At 40.8% G+C, this 23281-nt stretch overlaps 1 protein-coding gene across 3 annotated transcripts; it reads right to left on the bottom strand.

Annotated features, from left to right (window-relative positions):
* Nucleotides 1–728: 728 nt before the first annotated feature.
* Nucleotides 729–20482, bottom strand: LOC308093881 (EEIG family member 2-like). 3 transcript variants are annotated; one of them, XR_013933906.1, is made up of 12 exons: nucleotides 20236–20482; nucleotides 17794–17914; nucleotides 17033–17062; nucleotides 16091–16207; nucleotides 14709–14755; nucleotides 10891–10988; nucleotides 9191–9286; nucleotides 8165–8363; nucleotides 6285–6424; nucleotides 3493–3556; nucleotides 1364–2989; nucleotides 729–1111 (listed from the first exon to the last, which is right to left on the bottom strand). XR_013933906.1 is itself a non-coding variant. In XM_080440271.1 (11 exons), the coding sequence occupies exons 1-11, from the start codon at nucleotides 20379–20381 to the stop codon at nucleotides 2947–2949; spliced, it is 1101 nt and encodes a 366-aa protein (XP_080296397.1). In that variant the 5' UTR covers nucleotides 20382–20482; the 3' UTR covers nucleotides 729–2946. The 3 variants fall into 3 exon arrangements, 1 of the variants encoding a protein (XP_080296397.1); XR_013933907.1 differs by having other exon boundaries at nucleotides 1380–2989; XM_080440271.1 differs by having other exon boundaries at nucleotides 729–2989.
* Between the last annotated feature and the right edge of the window lie 2799 nt (nucleotides 20483–23281).

Here is a 23281-nt window from a genome sequence, read left to right as displayed (position 1 = left end):
GTTATCTGTATCTGTGCATAAAGTAAAACCAAATTAAATCGCAAGATAGCTTTTTACTTGACAGAGACAGTTTTATTGTCACCTCAGACACAGCTGTACAGGTAATTCATTTTTTTAAGTTCTAGAGATCTTAGAGACAACAAAACTCCAAACTGAAACTGTCTGTAACTGAAACTGACCCCTGCGGAAATCCCAGGGGGGGGGGGGATTGCCCAGTGGGGATTGCCACAGGGGAGATGGAGAGCTGGCTTGTTGAAATATAGTGGTTTGTTTGTTCTTTAATTCCCCTTGGCTTGTATATACGGTCCGCAAATCATCTTTAGCCCAGTAAGACCTGAGACCGATTCTACAAAATGTCTTCTAAATCCATAGTTTTCTGAAAAATCTATGTTGCAGTGATTCTCAAACTTTTTCATGTCAAGGCCCCCCCCAAATTAATAATTAATTAATTATTAAAATTAATTAAGTAATGGTTAAAGTGGTTAAAATATCGTTCAAATCTAACCTTAATGCCCTATCAGTAGGGTCCGCAAATCATCTTTAAAAGAACCAACCTAACACAATGTGTTCATCATACACACACACACACACACACACACACACACACACACACACACACACACACACACACACACACACACACACACACACACACACACACACACACACACACACACCTACCAGATTGTGGAAAGACCATAATAAATAGGAAAAAATATATATATATCCAGAATGTAGCATATTTATTTACAGTACCAACAATGATTTAATTAGAAATATGCTGCATGTAACAATCTTTCAATATTAAAAATAACATAAGAATACCAGTAACCAACATCAAAACCACATGTGACTTGTCTCAGTAACATAAATAATGCCAAAAATATTAGTTATTATGCTGTGTTCACACTGGCAGATACAACAGATACAAAGCTACACAGCATATTTGTAGCTTTGTATCTTTGTAGCTGAAGTTGAAACCAGCTCAACTTTTTTTGTAGCTTTGTAGCGTCAGATGTATCTTTGCATCTTCATGTCGCTGGCTTTCATTGAAAAGTAATGGTAGCCTATAGCTTTGTATAGCTCCCAGTGTGAATGCAGCGTAAAGGTCCTTACACACCGGCGAATGTGGCGAATATACGCAAAATTCGGACTCGTTCCGAATAATTAAAAGACGCTTTTTCGCTTCGCTTTTCCGCTTTTTCGCGCCATGTACGCTTGCATTGACTTTATAAGGTTTTTAAAAAAAGCGTATTATTCGCACGAAAAAATCGCCCCGGTGTGTAAGGACCTTAAGAGTTATCAGTAGAGACAACCCACCACACACACACACGCGCGCACACAAGCACACACACACACACACACACACACACACACACACACACACACACACACACACACACACACACACACACACGTGCAAAGATATCAACATACAAAAAAAACATTTCATGATGCTTAAACGTATCACATACATTATTATTTGATCTTTCTCCTTCACAGAAACACTTCTTATATAACTAGGCTGCAGTCAACATCCTTGCTGCTTCTTCACGTCTTCAGATATTACAAACATCAAAATAATGAAATATACACAGGTACTCAGTGACACACAACAGTAGCCAACTCCTGCCAGTTTGGCCTGTTGTCAACACCGAAAATAACCCATCTTGTGAGCTTGGCTTGCAGATCGTCTATTTCTGGGACGTGACACCAGCGCACAACTAAGTGATTCTCTTCCTACTAGTCGTAGCGATTTCCGCAGCATAATTTCTGCATCATGTCCGGTGTCATTCCTCCCCCCACTCAGGCCCCGCTACCCCTGCATTAAATAACAGGTTTATTTGCACACAAAAAAAGTACAGTACTTGAGTAAATGTACTTAGTTACTTTACACCACTGCTCTATTGTGATGTCACGTCATGCTGATTCTGATTCTATGCTGTGTTCCTTTCATGTAAAGGTCTTCTCCCAGAATCCACTGTGTATATATAGGCCTACTGTACTAGTACGCCTCTAAATCATAATCAATAAGCTTTCTTAACGGAAACCTGTGTTTTGTAACCCATGTTCCCCTTTCACACCAAGTGGGATAACCGGCCTTGACCCTCGGACACCAACAGCAAAGCCGGGTCTTTCCCAGGTCATTGATTCGGTGTGAAAGGGCTACGAGTGACTTTCCCAGCATCCTGCGGAGTCCTCTATAACTCTTGTTGATCTTAACAACAGAGAAGACCAGGTTGTAATATATCATCGCCTGAATGTTCAACTCTGTGGTTATCGAAGAACGATACAGGCAGAACCCCTCCCTCCGTTTAGCAAATGCTACCGCCAAAATGTGTCCACTGCCACAAAGTAAAAAACATTCATGAGTACAATATTAAAACAAAGGTTCAGCCCACATAGTGTTAAACAGATTTCGATTAGCCTATTTGTTTTTTAATTGCATAGATGTTAAGTAATTTGTATTACTATTGTTGCCATTCTTGTAGAGTGGAACAAAACCCTAATAATTTTACACTTGTTGTGCACTCGTATATAAGATGTATCATGTAATCTTCAGAATCTTGCAAAGTGGTTTACAGAGTCTTTATAGGTGGACAAGTACGTATAGTGCTGTGATTCACTGATATTCCTCCCATGTCAATGAGCGAGAAAGGCGAGGAGACACATGTAAATGTCCCTACAATGTACCAATTACCTCGCTTTGTCAAAGCAGATCTGGAAATGTTGCCTTGAATTTCACTCTTTGAACACTAGAGAGCTCTGGTGTTCCACAGGTTCAGTGGGTCAGATGGAGCTGGGTTGTGTTTAGGTGAGAGTTGTTCCTGAAAGGAGGCAGCCGACAACTGCCAATGGCACCCTCCTCATGCACCCCTTGTGTCCCCCTCGATCACATCAGAGTAGTGTGGCACTCTTTACCGACAGACACACACGTCCCTGAGCCTAGCGCTTAATGACCACCTGCTCATAGGCCCCGGCTCCAACCCTGAGAGAGAAAAGAGTGTGAGTTAGCTGACAGGAGACAACAAGCATGGGTATCTGTTCTATAAAGGCCTCCATAAATACATTGTTTTCAATATTTGCCTCTACCATCGGTTCCAAATGGACCTTCACAGGTCTGTAACTATGATGGTGTACAAAAGGGAACCAAATGGACCCGTAATGTACACTCCCAGAGTTATTGGGGGTCCTTGAAAATAAAAACTTTTAGAACCACTGCTATAAAGCCATCATGATTTAAAAAAAAATTGCAGATCTACAAGCTCATAGCATTGAGCTTGTAGATTTTTGAATAGCCAAATTATAAAAGGTTAAAATTGTTCACATTATTGTGATGCTATATTAACACATTTGGCTGGGGACCCCCTGGAACCCCTCCAAGGACCCCTGGGGGTCCCCGGACCACACTTTGAGAACCAAGGGTGTACTGTACAGTGTAGTGCTCAGACATGTTGTGAGTCAGTCACACAACAATAACATCACACCCACCTGGTATGATGGTTTCCCAGCGCTGTGCTTCCACCCGGGCCAACAAACAGCCTGAGCCCCTCCTCTGTAGCAACACACACACACACACACACACACACACACACACACACACACACACACACACACACACACACACACACACACACACACACACACACACGCACACACGCACAGGATACGCTCAATCAATGTACAGTACAAGGTCATGCCACTATAAATATGACTCACACTTACAGTAAGGCAATATAAAAATGGATGGCTATGGATAGGATTACTGTAAACTATGGAGGAAGCAGACAAGACACCGTTATTTGGATTAGATTCCTTTCTCCAGGTAGCACTGACCAAATTGCATAGTATAATATAATATATTTTGTATAGTAATATACTGCGAGGAGAAAACATCCACAAGCACAGTTCAGTCTTTTGTTTAAAGCCGTGCTGTACATATGAACTACATGTACTACTGTGATGGGTACTACGTTATAACTGTGCCTCTATTGATATTGAATTACATCTAACTAAATACCTTTATAACTACATGCCTATTATGTACATATTGATCAATACTCAGTGGTGGAAAAAGTACTCAAATTCTTTACTTAAGTAAAAGTATCAATACTGCAATATAGAAATACTCCGTTACAAGTAGAAGTCCAGATTTCAAAATTTACTTGAGTAAAAGTACAAAAGTATTGGCATCAAAATGTACTTAAAGTACCAAAAATAAAAGTACTAAATATTTGAAAATAGCCGATCTACAAGCTCACAACGCGTCGCGATGCGACGCGTTGTGAGCTTGTAGATCTGCTATTTTCAAATAGCCTATGTATAAAATAGGGCTAAAGTGGTTAATGTATGTTTCATTACATCATAGTTTATATCTGCAAAGTAACTCGTAACTAAAGTTTTCAAATAATTGTAGTGGAGTAAAAGTACAATATTTGCCTCTGAGATGTAGTGGAGTAGAAGTAAAAGTATTGGAAATTGGACATACTCAAGTAAAGTACAAATACCTCAAAATTGTACTTAAGTACAGTACTTAAGTAAATGTACTTTCCACCACTGCGCAGTACTATATAATTCCATTTTTACTGGTGATAGATTGCACAAGATATATTTATATATCTGCCATTGGTTCACGCCCTGTGTGCTAACTCCATCAGTATCGAGTGCAGGCGACCAGGTCAGTCTTTAGACCTTTGAGTCTATTTTTATGCCGTTTTTTATTGGTGACAGAAGAATGCACAAGATGCCGTTGCCTCTATTTCTGTCTACTTTAACATACATTATGCATACGTGACCTGCCCAGACACGGGGGGGCATGGTGTGATGTTGATCCCTTAAGACCGGGAAGGTATCTGCGTCATTTTAAGATTTCTTTGGCTATTCAAAAATAGCAGATCGCAAAATAGCTCATAGCGCGGCACCCAGTTTGTGCAAATCTTTGAATATATATATATATGTTTAACACATACATGTCATCAATTTATTGGCTTAGGAATGGCACAAAAACACAAAAATATCCATGAATTAAAGGGGCCACACCATGAATTTAATTTTTTTTTGGGGGGGGGGGTATTTTTTGGGCTCCCCAGTGTCTCTTGTACCCCAAAAAATATTTTTTTTTAACATTCAGTCATTCATTCTCATTTCAGAGATTTTCGGAATGGGCGTGTCTGAACAGGCCATTTCAGAATGGCAATGCAAGTGACATCACTTGCATTGCCATTGCATTGATGCTGGCCAGACAGAATTGCTCAGTAGCCCCCCCCTGCCCAAGAGGACGTTTTGGTATTGCAGCTGAAAGTGCTGTATAAGCCAGAGACAATTGACTTGGGATGAGTATATCTGAGTGATGATTTAGGCTCAAACCTTTTGAAAAAGGTTTGAGGGACATACACCATATGATATTAAATATCAAATTTTTTTTTTTAATTCATGGTGTAGATCCTTTAAAGTCTCCATGGGGTGACTAATCGATAAAAAAAATACCCCAGGAACTTAAAGGGTGAACTATCCCTTTAAGTTCCTATTTATATGTATCAACAATGAAAACAACATTTTTCGAGGTCTAAAAAAAAAGGAAAATACCATGTAACTTTTTCTACATTAATTTGTTAATATTAATGTTATCATTAAAATCTTGGTGTTTTGCCAATTATTTGGGGGCCCACTTGCAATACCCTCGCGGCCCACAGGTTGGGAATTGGGAATCGCAGACCTATTCTGAGCCTCTTCTCTATCTTTGTCTCGTCCTCCTCACTGCGGTGCTGCCATGACAACGGAACGTCCCTCGGGTATCAATAAAAGGTTCTGTCTATTCTAGAAACACAACATCATCCAATCCAATCAACTGATGGGCCACCCGCGTCTGCTAAATTAACCTGTTCAATCCGGGAAACGCATCTGTGTCATTTTAACATTTCTTTGGCTATTCAAAAAATAGCAGATATACAAGTTCGCTACGAGCTTGTAGATCTGCTATTTTTGAAAAAATCGTGAAAATGGGTGCAAATCTTTGAATATATATATTTTTAAAGCAACATTTGTAAAATATCTTGTTCCAGGGACCTCCAGAAGCAAAGATTTGAGTTACAAATGTCCGCTTTGACAAATTATATATTCAAAGATTTGCACAAATCTTCACGATTTTTCGAAAAATAGCAGAGCTTGTACAGTATATCTGCTATTTTTTGTATAGCCAAAGTATAAAATAATGGTTACAGCTCGAATCTAAAGATGCGTTCAGGGACTGAATGAGTTAAGGAGTACTGTGTAGGCGTAGGTACCCTCTGCGCTGGAGTCCAGCAGACCGTGGCTGAAATCCTGGCTCTGAAGGATCTTCTCTATGATGTCGTCAGCGTCCACCCTGGTGGCGTCCACTCTCTTCAGCTGGTGCTCGACAGAGCACTGCTGCTTCATGGGAGGTCTGATGGAGAGACACGGGAAGAGGTTACAACAACAAAAGGTTGAAAGGATCCCTGGCTAATAAGCCAAATATGCCTTAAATACATTATAATTGTCCTCTATAACTAAAATGTAAAATTAAAAACATCTTAAATATTTCATTTATTTTGGAAATTATAGTTCATCTTTCACTCAATAGGGGCAATGCCCGTCGCAAGTTGATGATGTCATTTTGTCCATGTGGGGTCCAGCCTTATGGAATTTATGGAATACGTGTGACCAACTTAATACTTCCTAAGGTTACAGGGGAATTTGGGACCACGGTTTTCTTACCTTTTCTATGATGTTATGATATCTTAGGATGAATGGTAGAGTAGAACATTTTCATAACTCCATCCGGGGTCCGCCACAGCTTAAAACGTGCGCCAATGGGCCTTGCGCTAGATTGCGTATTTTAATAGCTTTTTTTGTGTTTTTTTGTGAGATCTGACTTTCTTAGTGACAGAACACTATGCAACCGAAAAAAAATACAAAAGAAAACGGAAGTCTCACTAGACGAGATTTCAATCTTTTTTCAGTCTTGCGAGACTTCCGTTTTTTCTTTTTTTTTGCAGTGTTCTGTCACTATGAACGTCAGATCTTACAAAAACAAAAAAAGCGACCATTCATCCTAAGACATATCATAACATCACAGAAAAGGTAAGAAAACCATGGTCCAAAATTCCCCTTTAATATGAGCATCAAATCAATATTTTAAAGATTTTTTTGGCACATGCATTCCATGCATTCCATAGGGCTAGACCACGCATGGGCAAATGACATCATCAACTTGCGACGGGCATTGCCCCTCTTGAGTAAAAGATGAACTGTTGTTAAAATAAATTAAATATTGAAGGTGATTTTATTATTTTATTTTAGTTATAGAGGGCAATAATAATGTTTTAAGGCATATTTGGCTTATTAGCCACGGATCCTTTTAAAAAGAAAGAATCCCAATGCCTGGCTTGGAATGTGGAAACACTGCGATGGTAAAGATGTATAAGAGACCACGGTGTCTCATTCAGTTCCATCAGCAAAAAAGATCTTGTTACAATGCATTTTACGCATTGATCTGTTCATTCATCCATTTGTACACCCTCAGAGTAAAGGCGGTGAAAGTGATAAAAAAAACGAAGAAATTGTTAAAAAGTTAAGGCTCTGTATTCCGATAATAATCATTGCTATATAGAGTGTTTGTTGAGTAATAGGGGTCTCCGTCTCTCCAGCTCTTTAGTAAACAGATTTTTTTTTTTACATATATATACAATTTTGGGGCCCTTGACATGGAAAGGTTTGAGAACCACTGACATAGAAATGTACGTTTTTCAGAAAACTGTTTACTGACTTAGAAGACATTTGTAGAATCCTCAGAGGCAAAGATTTGAGTTACAAGTGTTCGCTTTAAATATATATATATATATATATATATATATATATATATATATATATATATATATATATATATATATATATATTCCAAGATTTGCAAAAACTTTCACTATTTTTCAGAAAATAGCAGATCTACAAGCTCATAGCGCTATGAGCTTTTATATCTTCTATTTTTGAATAGCCCAAAGAAATCTTAAAATGACACAAATTATGCTTTCCCGGTCTTAAAGTATTAACAAAGACACCATCACTTACGCCAAGCTTTAATAATAATATGCCTGAACGCAGAGTAGCAGCTCTGTATCATGATCATGATGAGTAAGGTCTACTATACCTCTTGGCGGGGGTGGACGGTCGTTCGGGGACGTGATGGTAGAAGGTGACGGACGTCGGGGGCGTGGTCTTGCCCCCCCCTCCCTGCTCGCCGGGCTCCAGGATGCTGCCGATGCCGGTGGAGGCGGAGCTTCCAGAGGGATTCCTCTGGTGACTCAGCTCTGTTAAACTGGACGACCGCGAGTGGTTGGTGCTGTAACCTACAGGTAAGGACACAGGAACAGTGTATACTTCATGTGCTGTAAGCTATTAGGTAAGGACACAAGAACAGTATATACTTCATGTGCTGTAAGCTATTAGGACACAGGAACAGTATATACTATATGTGTGGTAAGCTATTAGGTAAAGGACACATGAACAGTATATACTTCATGTGCTGTAAGCTATTAGGTAAAGGACACAAGAACAGTATATACTTCATGTGCTGTAAGCTATTAGGACACAGGAACAGTATAAACTATATGTGCTGTAAGCTATTAGGTAAAGGACACAGGAACAGTATATACTTCATGTGCTGTAAGCTATTATAGGTAAGGAAGGACACAAGAAGAGTATACTGTGTGCTCCATAGCTTCTGTAGTTGTTCCTGCGTTTGACTTTTGATACCGATTGTTACTCGTGTCTCTGTGTGTGTGTGTGTGTGTGTGTGTGTTACAGAGAAATGCACCACACATACATCAGATGCTGATGTATGTGTGGTGCATTTCTCTGTAATTACAGTATTGCGTGTTTCTGTGTATGAGAAAGAGAGGGAGAGAAAGTGAACGTGTGGGTGTGTGTGTGAGAGAGAGAGAGAGAGAGAGAGAGAGAGAGAGAGAGAGAGAGAGAGAAATAAGGAGAGAAGAGGGTGAGAGAGATGCTGATGTTGTGTGCATAGTCTTCTAGAGTGTGTGTGTGTGTGTGTGTGTGTGTGTGTGTGTGTGTGTGTGTGTGTGTGTGTGTGTGTGTGTGTGTGTGTGTGTGTGTGTGTGTGTGTGTGTGTGTGTGTGTGTGTGTGTGTGTGTGTGTGTTGTGTGCTACATGCTACCTGAGATTTTTGACAGCTGGCTAGCATAGCTAGAGGTCCTAGAGTGGCCGTAAGCTGCCAGCTCATCAGGGACGGATGCAGACTTCCTCGTAGAATCTAGGAGACAGAAACAGATCACATTAGGGATGCAACCGGCCACTACAGTATACTGTATCTTCATCATTGAATAAGCTGTCACTAAAATGATGCTAAAATGAAGATGGCAAAATGCTCATCACAAGTTCTCTGAACTCAACCATACATCTTGATATTGTGTAATAATAATGTACTGTATGTTAACCCTTTCAATCCGGGAACGCATCTGTGTCATTTTTAAGATTTCTGTGGCTATTCAAAAATAGCAGATAGCGCGGCACTCAGTGCCACGCTATGAGCTTGTAGATCTGCTATTTTTGAGCGATCATGAAAAAGTTTGAAAATCGTGAAAAATCATGACAACATTTGAGAACCCCTAGCAACATACGTGTTCTCAAGAAAACTGTTAGGATTTTGAAGACATTTGCAGAGTCGTAGAATTTGTAGAAACATTTTCATGTCAAGGACCCCCAAAATGATATGTATTTGGCTGCGGACCCCCATCTCAAAACATTTTGTTCCAGGGACCCCCAGAAGCAAAGATTCGAGTCAAAAATAGCAGATCTACAAGCTCATAGTGCGGCACTCGGTGCCGCACTATGAGCTTGTATATCTGCTATTTTTGAATAGCCAAATAAATATTAAAATTACACAGATGCGTTCCCGGTCTTAATGGGTTAAAACAGCAGTAAGAAACATAAATTTAATTTTATAAAATGGACGAAAGACAGGCATTCACATGTTTGAAATTTTTAAACTGATATATAAACTGATAAATCTTGTTGATTTGATTATTTGATTCCTCAAATTGCCATGCCTGCTTATGACTACATATAACTCACTTATCTTACCCTCTGATCTTAACCAACTATTCTAAAGGCTCTATACTTTGTTGACCGGAGTCTGTAGATCTGCTATTTTTGCCAAATGTTGGCCTCCAGAATAGGGACATGTGTGTAAACCCTTTCAAAAGATATTTCTCTAGAGGTTCTCACACCAGGTCTTGGAAGGCAAGAAACAGATGTGGTTGTTATTTGGGTTATAGAGTTCACTATTATGTAGGCTACAGTACAGTACAGTACAGTACAGTACAGTACAGTACAGTACAGTACAGTACAGTACAACAGTGATTCTCAAACTTTTTCATGTCAGGGACCCCCAAATTGACACTTTTTAGCCCGCGGATCCCCATTGGAAAAGATATGCCAGGGACCCCCATAAGACAAGATTTTTTACGGCTCTAGTAGTGATTCTCAACCATTCTAATTTCAAGGACCCCCTGTTTGACATGCATTAGGCTACCCACCCCCATTTAATGGCATTTCTATCTGTGGGACCCCATATTGTAAAATCAATGTTAATTTAACTCTGAGAGTGTACAAATGGACTTTCATTTGTACACTCTCAGAGTTACAGACCCATAAGGGTCTATTTGGTTCCTAACTATCCATCATTTAGCTGGGGACCCCCTGGAACTCCCTCAAGGACCCCTGGGGGTCCCCGGACCCCACTTTGAGAACCAACGCAGTACAGTACAGTACGTTGTCACAGAAGGGGGCGTCAACAAGTTACTGAGACCAGGTAGGCAGCCGTGCGCGTACAGTACAGTACAGTACAGTACATACCAATGACAGACAGGTGATTGAATCCCCCCTTTGTGTCCTCATTAAGACACTCTGCCTCAGCCTGTGGGATTCCCAGAGTCATAGCTGTGGACGGAGGCCTGCACACACAGGGAACACAGGTACAGTTACTAAACATCTCCTCAAGTCAAAGCAGTTTCATACAGTACATCAATAAGCAGACAGCAAAGCTTTCTGTGCTCTTCAACCACCTGAACCCTTTTGCGTAGATTTTTGTTTTGAAAATGTTCGCCCATAATGACATGCCCAACATAGGGACCCCAGGGTTAAAGGGATAGTTCACCCCCAAAATTACTTTTTTTCTATCGATTACACCCCCCCCCCCCCATGAAGACTTGAATTCATGGAGACTTTTAGTTTTTGTTGCATCCCTAAGCCAATAATTTGATGCTTATGTCTCCGGTAGGAGACTCAAAATTGACACTTTGAGTCTCCTATACCAGAGACTCTTCAAAGACAAGTGGTTTATAAAAAAGAAGACTTAAATATCGTTGGTACACAGGTTCAACTTTTTAAACGTTCTGTACTTTTAGATCAGCACCCACTGTCGATGTGCGTATAGTTACAGTACGTCTGCTAATAAAAAAAAGGTTAACATAATGCATCCCAGTCAGACAGGATGCATGTTGCAGGGTGCGCTGCTCTGTCGTTTTTTTGTGCAGTCTGCAATACAGAGCAGCTTGCAGCTGCTTTTTTTTCTCCTCTTGATGTTGCGAGGCAACCACGATATCACCCATCACTCACTTGGCAGGCAGGCAGCATAAGGCTGATCTTATCGTACCCCGGGGCCGTGATGTAAGCAACGTAGCTAATAACATTCAAGATGGCTGTGTTAGATCTAGGCGTGCCAATGTGAAAGCATAGATAGATAATGTTGACTACTGTCTTTGATGGCACATTGACTCACCCACGGCCCTGGGCACACCTAGATCGAACACACCCGTTTATTAATATTACTTGCTGCAGCTGATTACTGTTGCTTGCTGGCCTGCCATGTTTTACCCTTCAGACGTTTTTACCTGTACAGGAAAACAATCAACCTAGGGCAGGGGTCTTCAACGTTTTTCATGCCAAGGACCCCCTAGCTGAGAGAGAGATGAAGCAGGGACCCCCTCTATATTGTATAAAATTGTGTTTCAGATTAAACTATTGTTTTTTACTTGGTCTGCTCTTTTTTCCATCTACACCTAAACCTCTTTGCCAAAAACAGCCGATCTACAAGCTCACAACGCCTCGCGCTGCGAGGCGTTGTGAGCTTGTAGATCGGCTATTTTTGGTTAAAGTTCTCCTCAGAAAAGGGATGCTAGGGTTCAAGTGGTTAGTGTAAAAAAAAAAATCCTATCACACAAAGATTTGCCTGTAGTAACTGAGGACCACATTAGCTCTTGAAACGGGTGCCCAGAACCCCCCAAAATAATAATAATTTAACTGCGGACCCCCCACCCTAACTCACTTGGAACCAAATATTTTACTTTTACTCCACTACATTTATTTGAAAACTTTAGTTACTATTTACTTTCACTCAAGTACATTTTGAACACCAGACTTTTACTTGCAACAGAGTACTTCTACATTGCAGTATTGATACTTTTACTTAAGTAAAACATTTGAGTACTTTTTCCACCACTGCGTGTTGTGAGCTTGTATAGGTCGGCTATTTTCAGAACGCGCCGTCTTCGTTCGACAGGGCCATAAATTAGGCTTTATTCATAACATCCTCTGGACTTTGGCAGACATAGCGAAAGGACACGAAACCCCATCAACTGTGAGCTACTGAGTTACATGAGACAGTAGTAGGAGTACGGTAGGAGGGAAAAGAGAGTGAATGCGACAGACGAGACGGCAGGCAGAAGAGGGGCAGACACATGAGCCCAGGTTTTCCCACTGAGCTCCGTTGTAGCCTACATCCTCCACACGCACTTATGAGTCACTTTCTGTGGGAGGAATAATGACTGGGCAATTCTACGGTTTAGACATTAGACATCTCCTTGGTGACTGAATGTGTGTGTGTGTGTGTGTGTGTGTGTGTGTGTGTGTGTGTGTGTGTGTGTGTGTGTGTGTGTGTGTGTGTGTGTGTGTGTGTGTGTGTGTGTGTGTGTGTGTGTGTGTGTGTGTGTGTGTGTGTGTGTGTGCGTAAGCCCGTGCGTCTGCGCACGTGCGTGCGTGTGTGTAACAAAGGCAGATTGAGGGTGTGATCAAGTGCACATGGCCTAAGCTCTGCCAGGAGTGTGTTTATTACGTCATGACCTTGGTTGACTGGCCCTTGTTTGTCTCAACATGACTATAGTAAGTGCTGAGCTGGTCCCACGCTCCTTGTTGCTCACTCCTTCAATAGTGGCCAAGATCCGCCTGGGGCATTGTCTTAACCCTGGTTCTGCATGGGGCATTGTCTTAACCCTGGTTCTGCGTGGGCCATTGTCTTAACCCTGGTTCTGCATGGGGCATTGTCTTAACCCTGGTTCTGCATGGGGCATTGTCTTAACCCTGGTTCTGCATGGGGCATTGTCTTAACCCTGGTTCTGCATGGGGCATTGTCTTAACCATGGCGTCACTATTTTGGCCATGTCATTGCAGGTGAAAATTCTCCGCTGTTTTTTTTTCTTTTCTTGTTAGTTTTTTTGTTTTTGTTTTCACCAGTCTGAAAACTTTCTAAATGTTTCTGAAACAATCTATTGTTTCTGAAACATCTATCTCAAGTTTCAAATCTCTGCAAGTTAATTTCCATATTGTACTGAAAATAACGGAGGCCCTAAAAATTTAACAAACTATGGTATGCTTTGGACAATGGTCAGCAGTAATGTCAAGTTGTAGATAATGAGTTCAAGCCGCAATTCGTAACTTATTTTAGTGAATAAAGCTGTATTTAACCAATCTGTGTGGTAGAGTGTGTTAATTAATACAATATAACTAACACAACTGCTGTGGTTGTAGTAGATCATGTGGTTGGGTAGGACCACTCCTGGTTGACAAGAGGTACTGCATGAAATCCAAAGGGAAATATCTCGCCCTCCCAAACAAGCTCTCTGTTCAGCTCAACAGTATAAATGTCGGTGCTCCTGTGGGGGGACCACGGTTCGAGTCGTGGGTAGGATAAGAAGGTTATGGATTGCATTAACATGCCAGATCACTGGTATTTAACTTGTGTTTAACCCATTAAGACCTGAGGCCGATTCTACAAAATGTCTTCTAAAACAGTTTTTTTCTATATCAGTGGTTCTCAAACTTTTTCATGTCAAGGACCCCCAAGATTATATGTATTTGGCCACGGACCCCCATCTCAAAATATGTTGTTCCAGGGACCCCCAAAAGCAAAGATTTGAGTTACAAATGTTTGCTTTAAAAATATATATATTCAAAGATTTGCACACATTTTCAAGACTTTTCAAAAATAGCAGATCTACAAGCTCGTAGTGCGGCACTTGGTGCCGCGCTATGAGCTTGTATATCTGCTATCTTTGAATAGCCAAAGAATGACACAGATGACTAAAATGACACAGATGCGTTCCCGCTCCATGTCAATAAAATGATATTCAGTGTGATTAAAGTGAAGTGTTTTTCAGTTTGCTGACAGACAGGATGTGAGGGAGACAGTTTCCTGTGCAGGTTTGCCTATATACAGATTGTGGTCAGATAGAACATGCAGCTTGCGGTTTCAGTGTGAGAGACACGTCGACACTTAATTTGCTGTTAGTTCATTAGATGTTCATTACATCACAAGTCAATGAATTAAGAGTAAAGTAATTATTAAGAAAGAGAGGAAGAAAGCCAACCCAGGTGGGTATGAAAATAAATATTCTTACGTTTTGAAACAGGGGTCTCCAGACATGAGCTGTGTGGTGATAACAACCTGTGTGACAAGAAGATAAAAAACAATGTTAGCTTAAAGGCAGCACAAGCTGTGGTACCTCTGCGTACGCTACTCTGAATGTGCTTAGTGATTTAGTGATACGGTTTGCCTTGTAATGGTAAGGGGGTTCAATCTCGTGACATGAAAACAGTGGTGGAAAGTAACTAAGTACATGTACTCAAGTACTGTACTTAATTAAGTACAATTTTTAGGTATTCTTTACTTTACTGGAGTATTTCCAATTTTCAATACTTTTGCGTCTACTCCGCTACATCTCAGAGGCAAATATTGTACTTTTAATTTATATTATAAAACATACATTGACCACTTTAGCCCTATCCTATACATAGGCTATTTGAAAATAGACACTCTACAAGCTCACAACGTGTCACAGGGCACGTTTTGAGCATGTAGCATGGGCTATTTTCACCCACGACATGCTGGTCACAATAGGCATAACGGGAACGGGAACTATCTGAAAGAAGAAGAAGAAGTTGCCTATTATGACATGCATGTATGTCATATGACATGATAGGGATGCTGGGGTTCGAGCGGTTCATTTCTCAGACCCAGGCGGTTCAGATGCTCTCATACAGTCTATCACAGGTTCAAGCATGCCTTTCATTGATGTGCCAAAACATTACAGCTGTTTTTAAATGCATCATCCTGCATTTCCTGGTATTTACTCCCCTTAGTAACAGACTGTTTAGTGTTTACTTGTAAACGGTAAACGTCACTAGGTTGGGGGGCATGGCAGCGCAGTGACTATACAGTAGCCTCTGTGTTTTCCTGCTCTGATACTGTACCTATATACCTACTGTACTGTGCTGAGTCTGAGATTTCAGTGGCGACTGACATTTTTTCAATTTGTTTGTTTTTTTTATGTTTAATTTTCTATTTCTGTTTGCCTTTACTGCTGTCCCTTCTCGTGGCTATACTGAAAGAACCAACACGTCCGTTTCGGGGTTAACCACTTTCAACCGGTTGTCTCTCAATTTAAAACGTATCCCCAAATTTCCCAAAACTTTATCACACATTGTATGCTTAGGATGGGCTTTTTTTCTCTATTCGTCGCACAACGTATATTGGGCTTAAATGGTTAATAATGTTTTAGCTTATCTTATCTTTCCTGGCCAAGAATGTCCCCCAATATTTTCATTAGATTGTGTTCTCGTTTCGCCTCTACTACTCCCTCTAGCCTCTCCTCCCTCTAGTAAAGCTGGTGATAAGGAGGTAGAATCATTAGACTGTATCAGGACAGAGCCATTGGGAAACAGCTAAACCAAACATTTCCCCACACACCTCCTGAGGAAGGAGGTTACTGTATATACTTGCCTTGAGGATGGAGTTGTCCTGTCTGGTGTGCTTGGTGTCGTATCCCTCCAGCAGACATCGGCGTGTGGTACTGCCTGACCCAGCGAACTCCGAGAGGTTCAGGTCAGCAAAGCCCAGCTGCATAAAGTACACAAATGATATTAGAATTCATGTTTCTGTTCCATCAGCCTCCTGGTACAGCCTCCATCAGTTACAGTATAGTAAGCCAAAATCTAGAATTGGCTCTATATGGATTACATACTAGGGTTACTTTAGTTCACTAAAACTAAAACTAAAACTAGAAAAAAAAGTTTTTATTTTAACTGATACTAAAATAAAAACTGAAGTTTAAAAAACTCAAACTGAAACTAAATACAAACCAAAATGAACAATGTTGAACTAACTAAAACAATCTAACAAAATCTTTGTTTTAGTTTTTGTTTCACCACCATATGATGTCATGCATTCTTTCATCCTATACCTTTAACAGCGTCTCTAAATCAAAACTTTACTTTAATACCTGAAAAACTAAGATGAAACTAAATAGAATACAATACAAACTAAACTAAAACTAGTAAATTCCCAAAACTAAAACTATAACTCTGCTACATTCACTGTAAATCCACAGTACTCAACTCTGAGAGAGTAAACATGGACATAATAATATAATAATAACCCACGGTAGAAAACCTTTTTTGTTATTGTTGCTTTCAGTGAGTGTTACTGTGTAACACAGAGAGGTCCATTGCTTCACACAATAATCAGTAACCAAAGGCGGAAACTGAGCCCTGAAAGCATTAACAAACAAACACTCCCTTAACAAAGACTGCTTCCCAGTGCCCTTGGTAGGCCAGTACTCATTATCATATTAACTTTGTGATAAGAATGTTCTAATGTGCATCATATACCACTTGAGCTATACAAATGTCAGCCTGGCTGCGCCTTTCAAGAGAGCCACTTCACCTTTATATACGTCTTCCCCCCCTTCATTTCCTAAAACGACAAAAAGAGACAGCAAACATATTAGTGAGCTCACACACACAGCTTCATCCTTATAACTGAGTTGGGCTATAGTTGTAAATATTTAAAAATACTAATTTAGACTATTTGCTATGAACATACACACACACACACACACACACACACACACACACACACACACACACACACACACACACACACAAACATAGGGCAAACCCCTTGTTTGTGAGGGCCACACTGGTTTGTTTAACTGGACATCACACACACACACACACACACACACACACACACACACACACACACACACACACACACACACACACACACACACACACACACACACACACACACACACACACACACACACACACACACACACACACACACACACACACACACACACACACACACACAATCAGAGCAAAACCCTTGTTTGTCAGGACCTCACTGGTTTAACTGGACATTACCCATACACACACACAATCAGAGCAAAACCCTTGTTTGTGAGGACCACATTGGTTTGTTTAACTGGACATTACCCATACACACACCTTTCCCTCTCTTGAGTTCGTATACACAGTTAGTTGAGGATTTCACTGTGTGTAGTTAACCTAGCCCTGGCAAACCCCACTTGACAACAGTGACTCTGCTGTGGAGAGGAGGCTCTTAGGGACTACTGTATGTATATGTGTGTTTGCAGTGTAAACAAAGCAGTGCTTAAGTTGACATCCATAAAAATGTACCTTGCGCACAGACACCCGGCACCTACAAGGGTCCAGGACGCCTGTCCCCGCGTTGGCGCTCATCTTGCACACAAAGGAGAATCTCTTCTTCCACTGCACACAGTTAGCTTGGACCGGTTCCCTGGGAGAGAGGCGAAGCACTATTCAAGAACACAGTAACCATGTGGTGTAAAGTAAACTAAGTACATTTACTCAAGTACTGTACTTGAGTGCACTTTTGAGGAAGTTTTACTTTCCTGGAGTGTTTCCCATTTTCAATACTTATTTCAATTACTTCTATTCCACTACATATCGGAGGCAAATATTATACTTTTTACTCCACTGCAATTATTTGAAAACTTTAGTTACTAGCTAACTTTGTAGATTTGGATTATTATTACAAAACATTCATTAACCACATCAGCCTATTTAAACTTTGGCTATTTGAAAATAGCTGATCTACAACGCGTCGCGATGTGACACGTTGTGAGCTTGTAGCTTGCCTATTTTCAAAAGATTTTTTTTATTCTGGACTTTTACTTGTAACAGAGTATTTCTTCATTGCAGTATTGATACTTTTACTTAAGTAAAACGTGTGAGTATACTTCTTCAACCACTGACAATAACACACAGGACGGGACCTCAAACACACACAGGGTCACACTCAGAAAAGCTAAATAACGAGTATAGCACACTGGAGCTCTATGCTGGGAGCAGCTAGCCTCTGTAAATGGAGAGAATGTATAAAAGATTGCTTTCAAACATCAACTTCTTCTAAACTTTGGTCAAATTGGGTTAAAACCTGTATTTAAGCACTTAAAGCGTCCCTATATTCTGGGGTGAACATTTGGTGAAAATAAGAGATCTACAAGCTCACAACACGTTGCAACGTGATGTTGTTGTGAGCTTGTCTGCTCACAACTTGGCAAAGAAATTTGGTGTAGAGGCAAATACTAGAGGACCTAGTATTGAGCCCTGGAGGACCCTAGTCAACTATCGGGTTTAAGTGGTTAATACAAAGATTAGACAATAAAACCTAGATTCTGGACAAACTGGAAGATGTGGTTTGAGCAATGGATAAAAAACAGAACATTAATGCTGTCAGTTGCCATAGAAAACAAACAAACAAACACACACACACGCACACACGCACGCACACACACACACACACACACACACACACACACACACACACACACACACACACACACACACACACACACACACACACAACCGTTGGTGGTTGGTTGGCAAATGCAATTGGCATGTGCTATGCTTATGTCCATTTCTTTCCAGTGACTCATTTAAGTGTCCCGGTATTCTAGCCTGTCAGTGGTTGGTCAGAAGCTGCCTGGTCTCAATCTTAAACAAATGATTTAGCCAACCGTTGAAGCCCTGGTGGTGGGTTTAGACTGTTTAGTTTCCTCTGTGCTCCGTTGGCATGGCAACACGAAGAGATAACATGCCACATGGACAATAGAAAATCAATGTGCATTGATTTACATAGTAACAGATACGGTCTGTGGCAAAACCTCAACGGTATAAAGTTCTTATGTTAGCATGGACATTTGAAACAATTATGGTTAGTTTTCTAACAGAAAACCAACATACTGTCACATTCTGGTTACTATTAGGCTACACCACTGGTTCTCAAACTTTTTCAAGTCAAGGACCCACACATTAATATGTATTTGGCTGCAGACCCCCATCTGAAATTATTTTCTGTGATAGAGTAGACTAGACTAGAGAACAGTTCCTTGCTTGCAAACAGCACAGGATATCATTGTCAATGTGTCATGACAGTGGTTATAGGCTGGATGTTTCCAGGATTTAAAAGTATCCATTGACATGAACTCAAGATTATCGGATGTCCTAAAAATATAGCCTAACAATCAAGTTAAGCTACTTAAAATAAATCAATTGGTCAAATCGTGCACATTGCTTCGGCTGGTCAGCTGATGTGTAAAAGCGAAGGTAACCGGAAGACTCGCCCCAAAACACAGTAACTCCCATTTGTTTTTCGCGGACCGCTCGCCACTAGCGGTTCTTGTGTTCTTGTATTCGTTTTACTGAGGTTAAGGTTAGGAATAGGTTTAGGCATAGTTTTACTGAGGTTAAGGTTAGGAATAAGGTTAGGTTTAGGCATAGTTTTACTGAGGTTAAGTTTAGGAATAAGGTTAGGTTTAGGCATGCAGTTTTACTGAGGTTAAGTTTAGGAATAAGGTTAGGTTTTAGGCATAGTTTACTGAAGTTACGTTTAGGAATAGCTGGAGACGACCTAGCCCTGGTCCAGAGCGTTAGTGAGTTCGAGAACTCACTAACGCTCTGGACCAGGGCTAGAGACGACCGTTCCGAGGTCGCCCGACTTGCCCCAGAGGAGGGCGACTGTGTTTTGGGGCGACCGTTTTGGTATTCAAAGCCAGCGCAGCGCAGCAGAGTGTTTATAAATAGTAGGTTTCTTACCGTGAGGACACCTCGGCGAAGCCGCCGTCCAGGAGTCGAACTTTGCAGAATAAAACGCCGTTGACGAAGGGAATGGAGGAGAGCTCGTCCAGGTCGAAATCTACCTTGAACTTAAACTTCTTCTTCTTCATCAGAATGAAAGACATAGTGTCAGAAAACTCTTAAGTTACTATGTTATAGCTACTGCACAGCTCGTCCACTTTCACTATAGTGACTTTCTCTAGTCTGGTGACTGACTGACTGTCCCCTGTGCCTCACTCTCTCCCCTCTCTGCTGGTGGAGTTCAGACACACACACGCACACGCACACGTGCACAGTTCAAAATATTACGCACACCCCCATGATGGGCTTCAAAAAGAAACCGTGACGTGGAGGAAAACCCCTCGTTTGATTGGGCGTTAATGTTACACTAGCAACGATGTAACACTAGAGAGAAAATAAACCGCACACCAAAGTGATACAATGGAATTACCATGTAATCTGAACTGAGCTGGCCTATGAAAATTGTTTTACTGTAGGGTAAAAGTATAAATACACACAAACACACACACACACACACACACACACACACGCACACGTACACACACACACACACACACACACACACACACACACACACACACACACACACACACACACACACACACACACACACACACACACACACACGCACACACGCACACACACACACACACACACACACACACACACACACACACACAGTAAAAAAAAACACAATAATATACCAATATACATGTGTGTGTCGTGACTCGTCTGTGTGTGGGGGGGATATCACAAATCTGCCTTCACTATCATAAATAGCCTACTCGTTCCTTGCACATGACATAGTTAGTTGGGTTTTGATTGATTGACTGATTGAATACTTTATTAGACAGAAATGCAAACGAGTCATATACTTAGTCTAAAAGGATAACACAAAAAAGTCGTGTGGACTTGTTTCCATTGAGGTCCTATATTCAATTCATCAACATAGCATACAACTAAAATAACCAAAATACAGTATCACAAATATAAAACTCTATATGTACAGAGTAGAAAAGGGGGGGGGGGATAAGGAGGGGGTGATGGGTGATCACCTTTCTAAGGGAGAAGTGATATTAACCTCCCCCTTTGGCCTGGTGTACTGTGCATGTTCACAATCACATCATGTATACTTTTACTTTACATTACTTAAGTTAAGACCTTTTTCATTTTGGACAAAATAGCAAATTTCGCATCTAGGTACCCACTCATAGCTGGCTTGATACCCACTCTGCCTTAAGCAGACCCCCCCCCCCTGTTCTTGTACATTTCCAAAAAAATATTTTTTTGTTGTACATAGTGTTATTTTTTTTGCTGTTTATTTTGTAATGATATTTGAACTGGTGTGCCACTATATATGCCTATGAATTAAATACCAAGGCCCTCATTGGAAACAAGTCCGCAAGGACTTTTATGAACGGACCTGTTAGACAAAGTATTTTAAATGTAACTGTGCTGTTTGCCTAATAAAATATTCAATCAATCAATCAATACCCTCTCTGTCTTAGTGCCCACTCTGTCTTAGTGCCCACTCTGTCTTAGTGACCACTCTGCCTTTAGTGGCCACTCTGTCTTAGTGCCCACTCTGTCTTAGTGCCCACTCTGTCTTAGTACCCACTCTGCCTTTAGTGCCCACTCTGTCTTAGTGCCCACTCTGTCTTAGTGCCCACTCTGTCTTAGTGCCCACTCTGTCTTAGTACCCACTCTGTCTTAGTGCCCACTCTGTCTTAGTGCCCACTCTGTCTTAGTAGTGCCCACTCTGTCTTAGTGCCCACTCTGTCTTAGTGACCACTCTTCCTTTAGTGCCCACTCTGTCTTAGTAGTGCCCACTCTATCTTAGTGCCCACTCTGTCTTAGTGCCCACTCTGCCTTTAGTGCCCACTCTGCCTTAGTGCACACTCTATCTTAATAGTGCCCACACATCATGATTTGTGTGCATGGGGATCTCATCTTAAACAAGCTCAGTGCTTAATGAGTCTCCCAGTTTAGTAGACCTTGTATTGTGAATTTGTACTTCCATGTACTGATGTTCTCATGTCTTACTAAATAAAGTACATCAATCAATCAATCAATCAATTGTATCCGTTTAGTTGCATTATTTGTCGTGTGTCGGGAAATAGCGTCCTCTACTGATAATAAAAATCCCTTCCCCACGGATCGAGAAACATAATGTCACAAAGTGAAAGGTTATTTGTGCTGCCGGGTGACGACGATTTCCTCAAGATAATAATAATGCCACTGTCATTAAAGGGACAAAACAGATAAAACGGTTGACATTTATTAAGTGTCGAGCTGTTATACATCGTTTATTAATACACCCTTTCCTTCTTGACCGATGAATGCCACAGAACTCGGTTGCGTTTCGTCAAGTACGACGGTGTCGCGAGGCCAAAAAGAACGGATCTACAAGCTAACGACGCGTAGCATCGCTACGCGTCGTTAGCTTGTAGATCTGTTCTTTTTGGCCCAGGCGACGTCGTCTACTGTAGTACGTCTGGTTTCGCCCCGCCTTCGACTGCAGCAGCAGCAGCAGTCTGCGTTGCCATGTCTGCTTATTATAAGCGACTTTTATGTGCTTGTTTTTCTTTAAAGTTGCTTGTAAATATTGGTGGTTTTGATTGATTGATTCAGATTGAATACTTTATCAGAAGTTTGCAGAAAAAAACACATGAAAGTACAGTTCAATACAAGGTCAGCTTATAGGAATAAAAAAAAAAAACAAGAAATCCTTGTTTGCATGTGTAAAGTTTGCGGATTGCGTTTTTTTTGGGGGGCTTGTTTCTAAAGTGTAGTTGCTTATTTGGGGCTTGTTTCCTATGTTGTTTAAATCAGTGGTTCTCGAACATTTTCATGTTTTCATATTTTTTGGGGAAACCCCCCAAAATAATATGTATTTATTTTGTTCACTCACCGACCATCCATCAAAACCAAACATGTGCCAGGGACCCCGTACCAGATTTGTGTTGTTGAAACGTTAAAAAGAATATAAAAAAATCTAATTTTT

The sequence above is a fragment of the Gymnoscopelus braueri genome, assembly GCF_963280865.1.
Source record: "Gymnoscopelus braueri genome assembly, chromosome: 10".
NCBI lineage: Eukaryota > Metazoa > Chordata > Actinopteri > Myctophiformes > Myctophidae > Gymnoscopelus > Gymnoscopelus braueri.
This window is presented reverse-complemented; position numbering and strand designations above follow the sequence as displayed.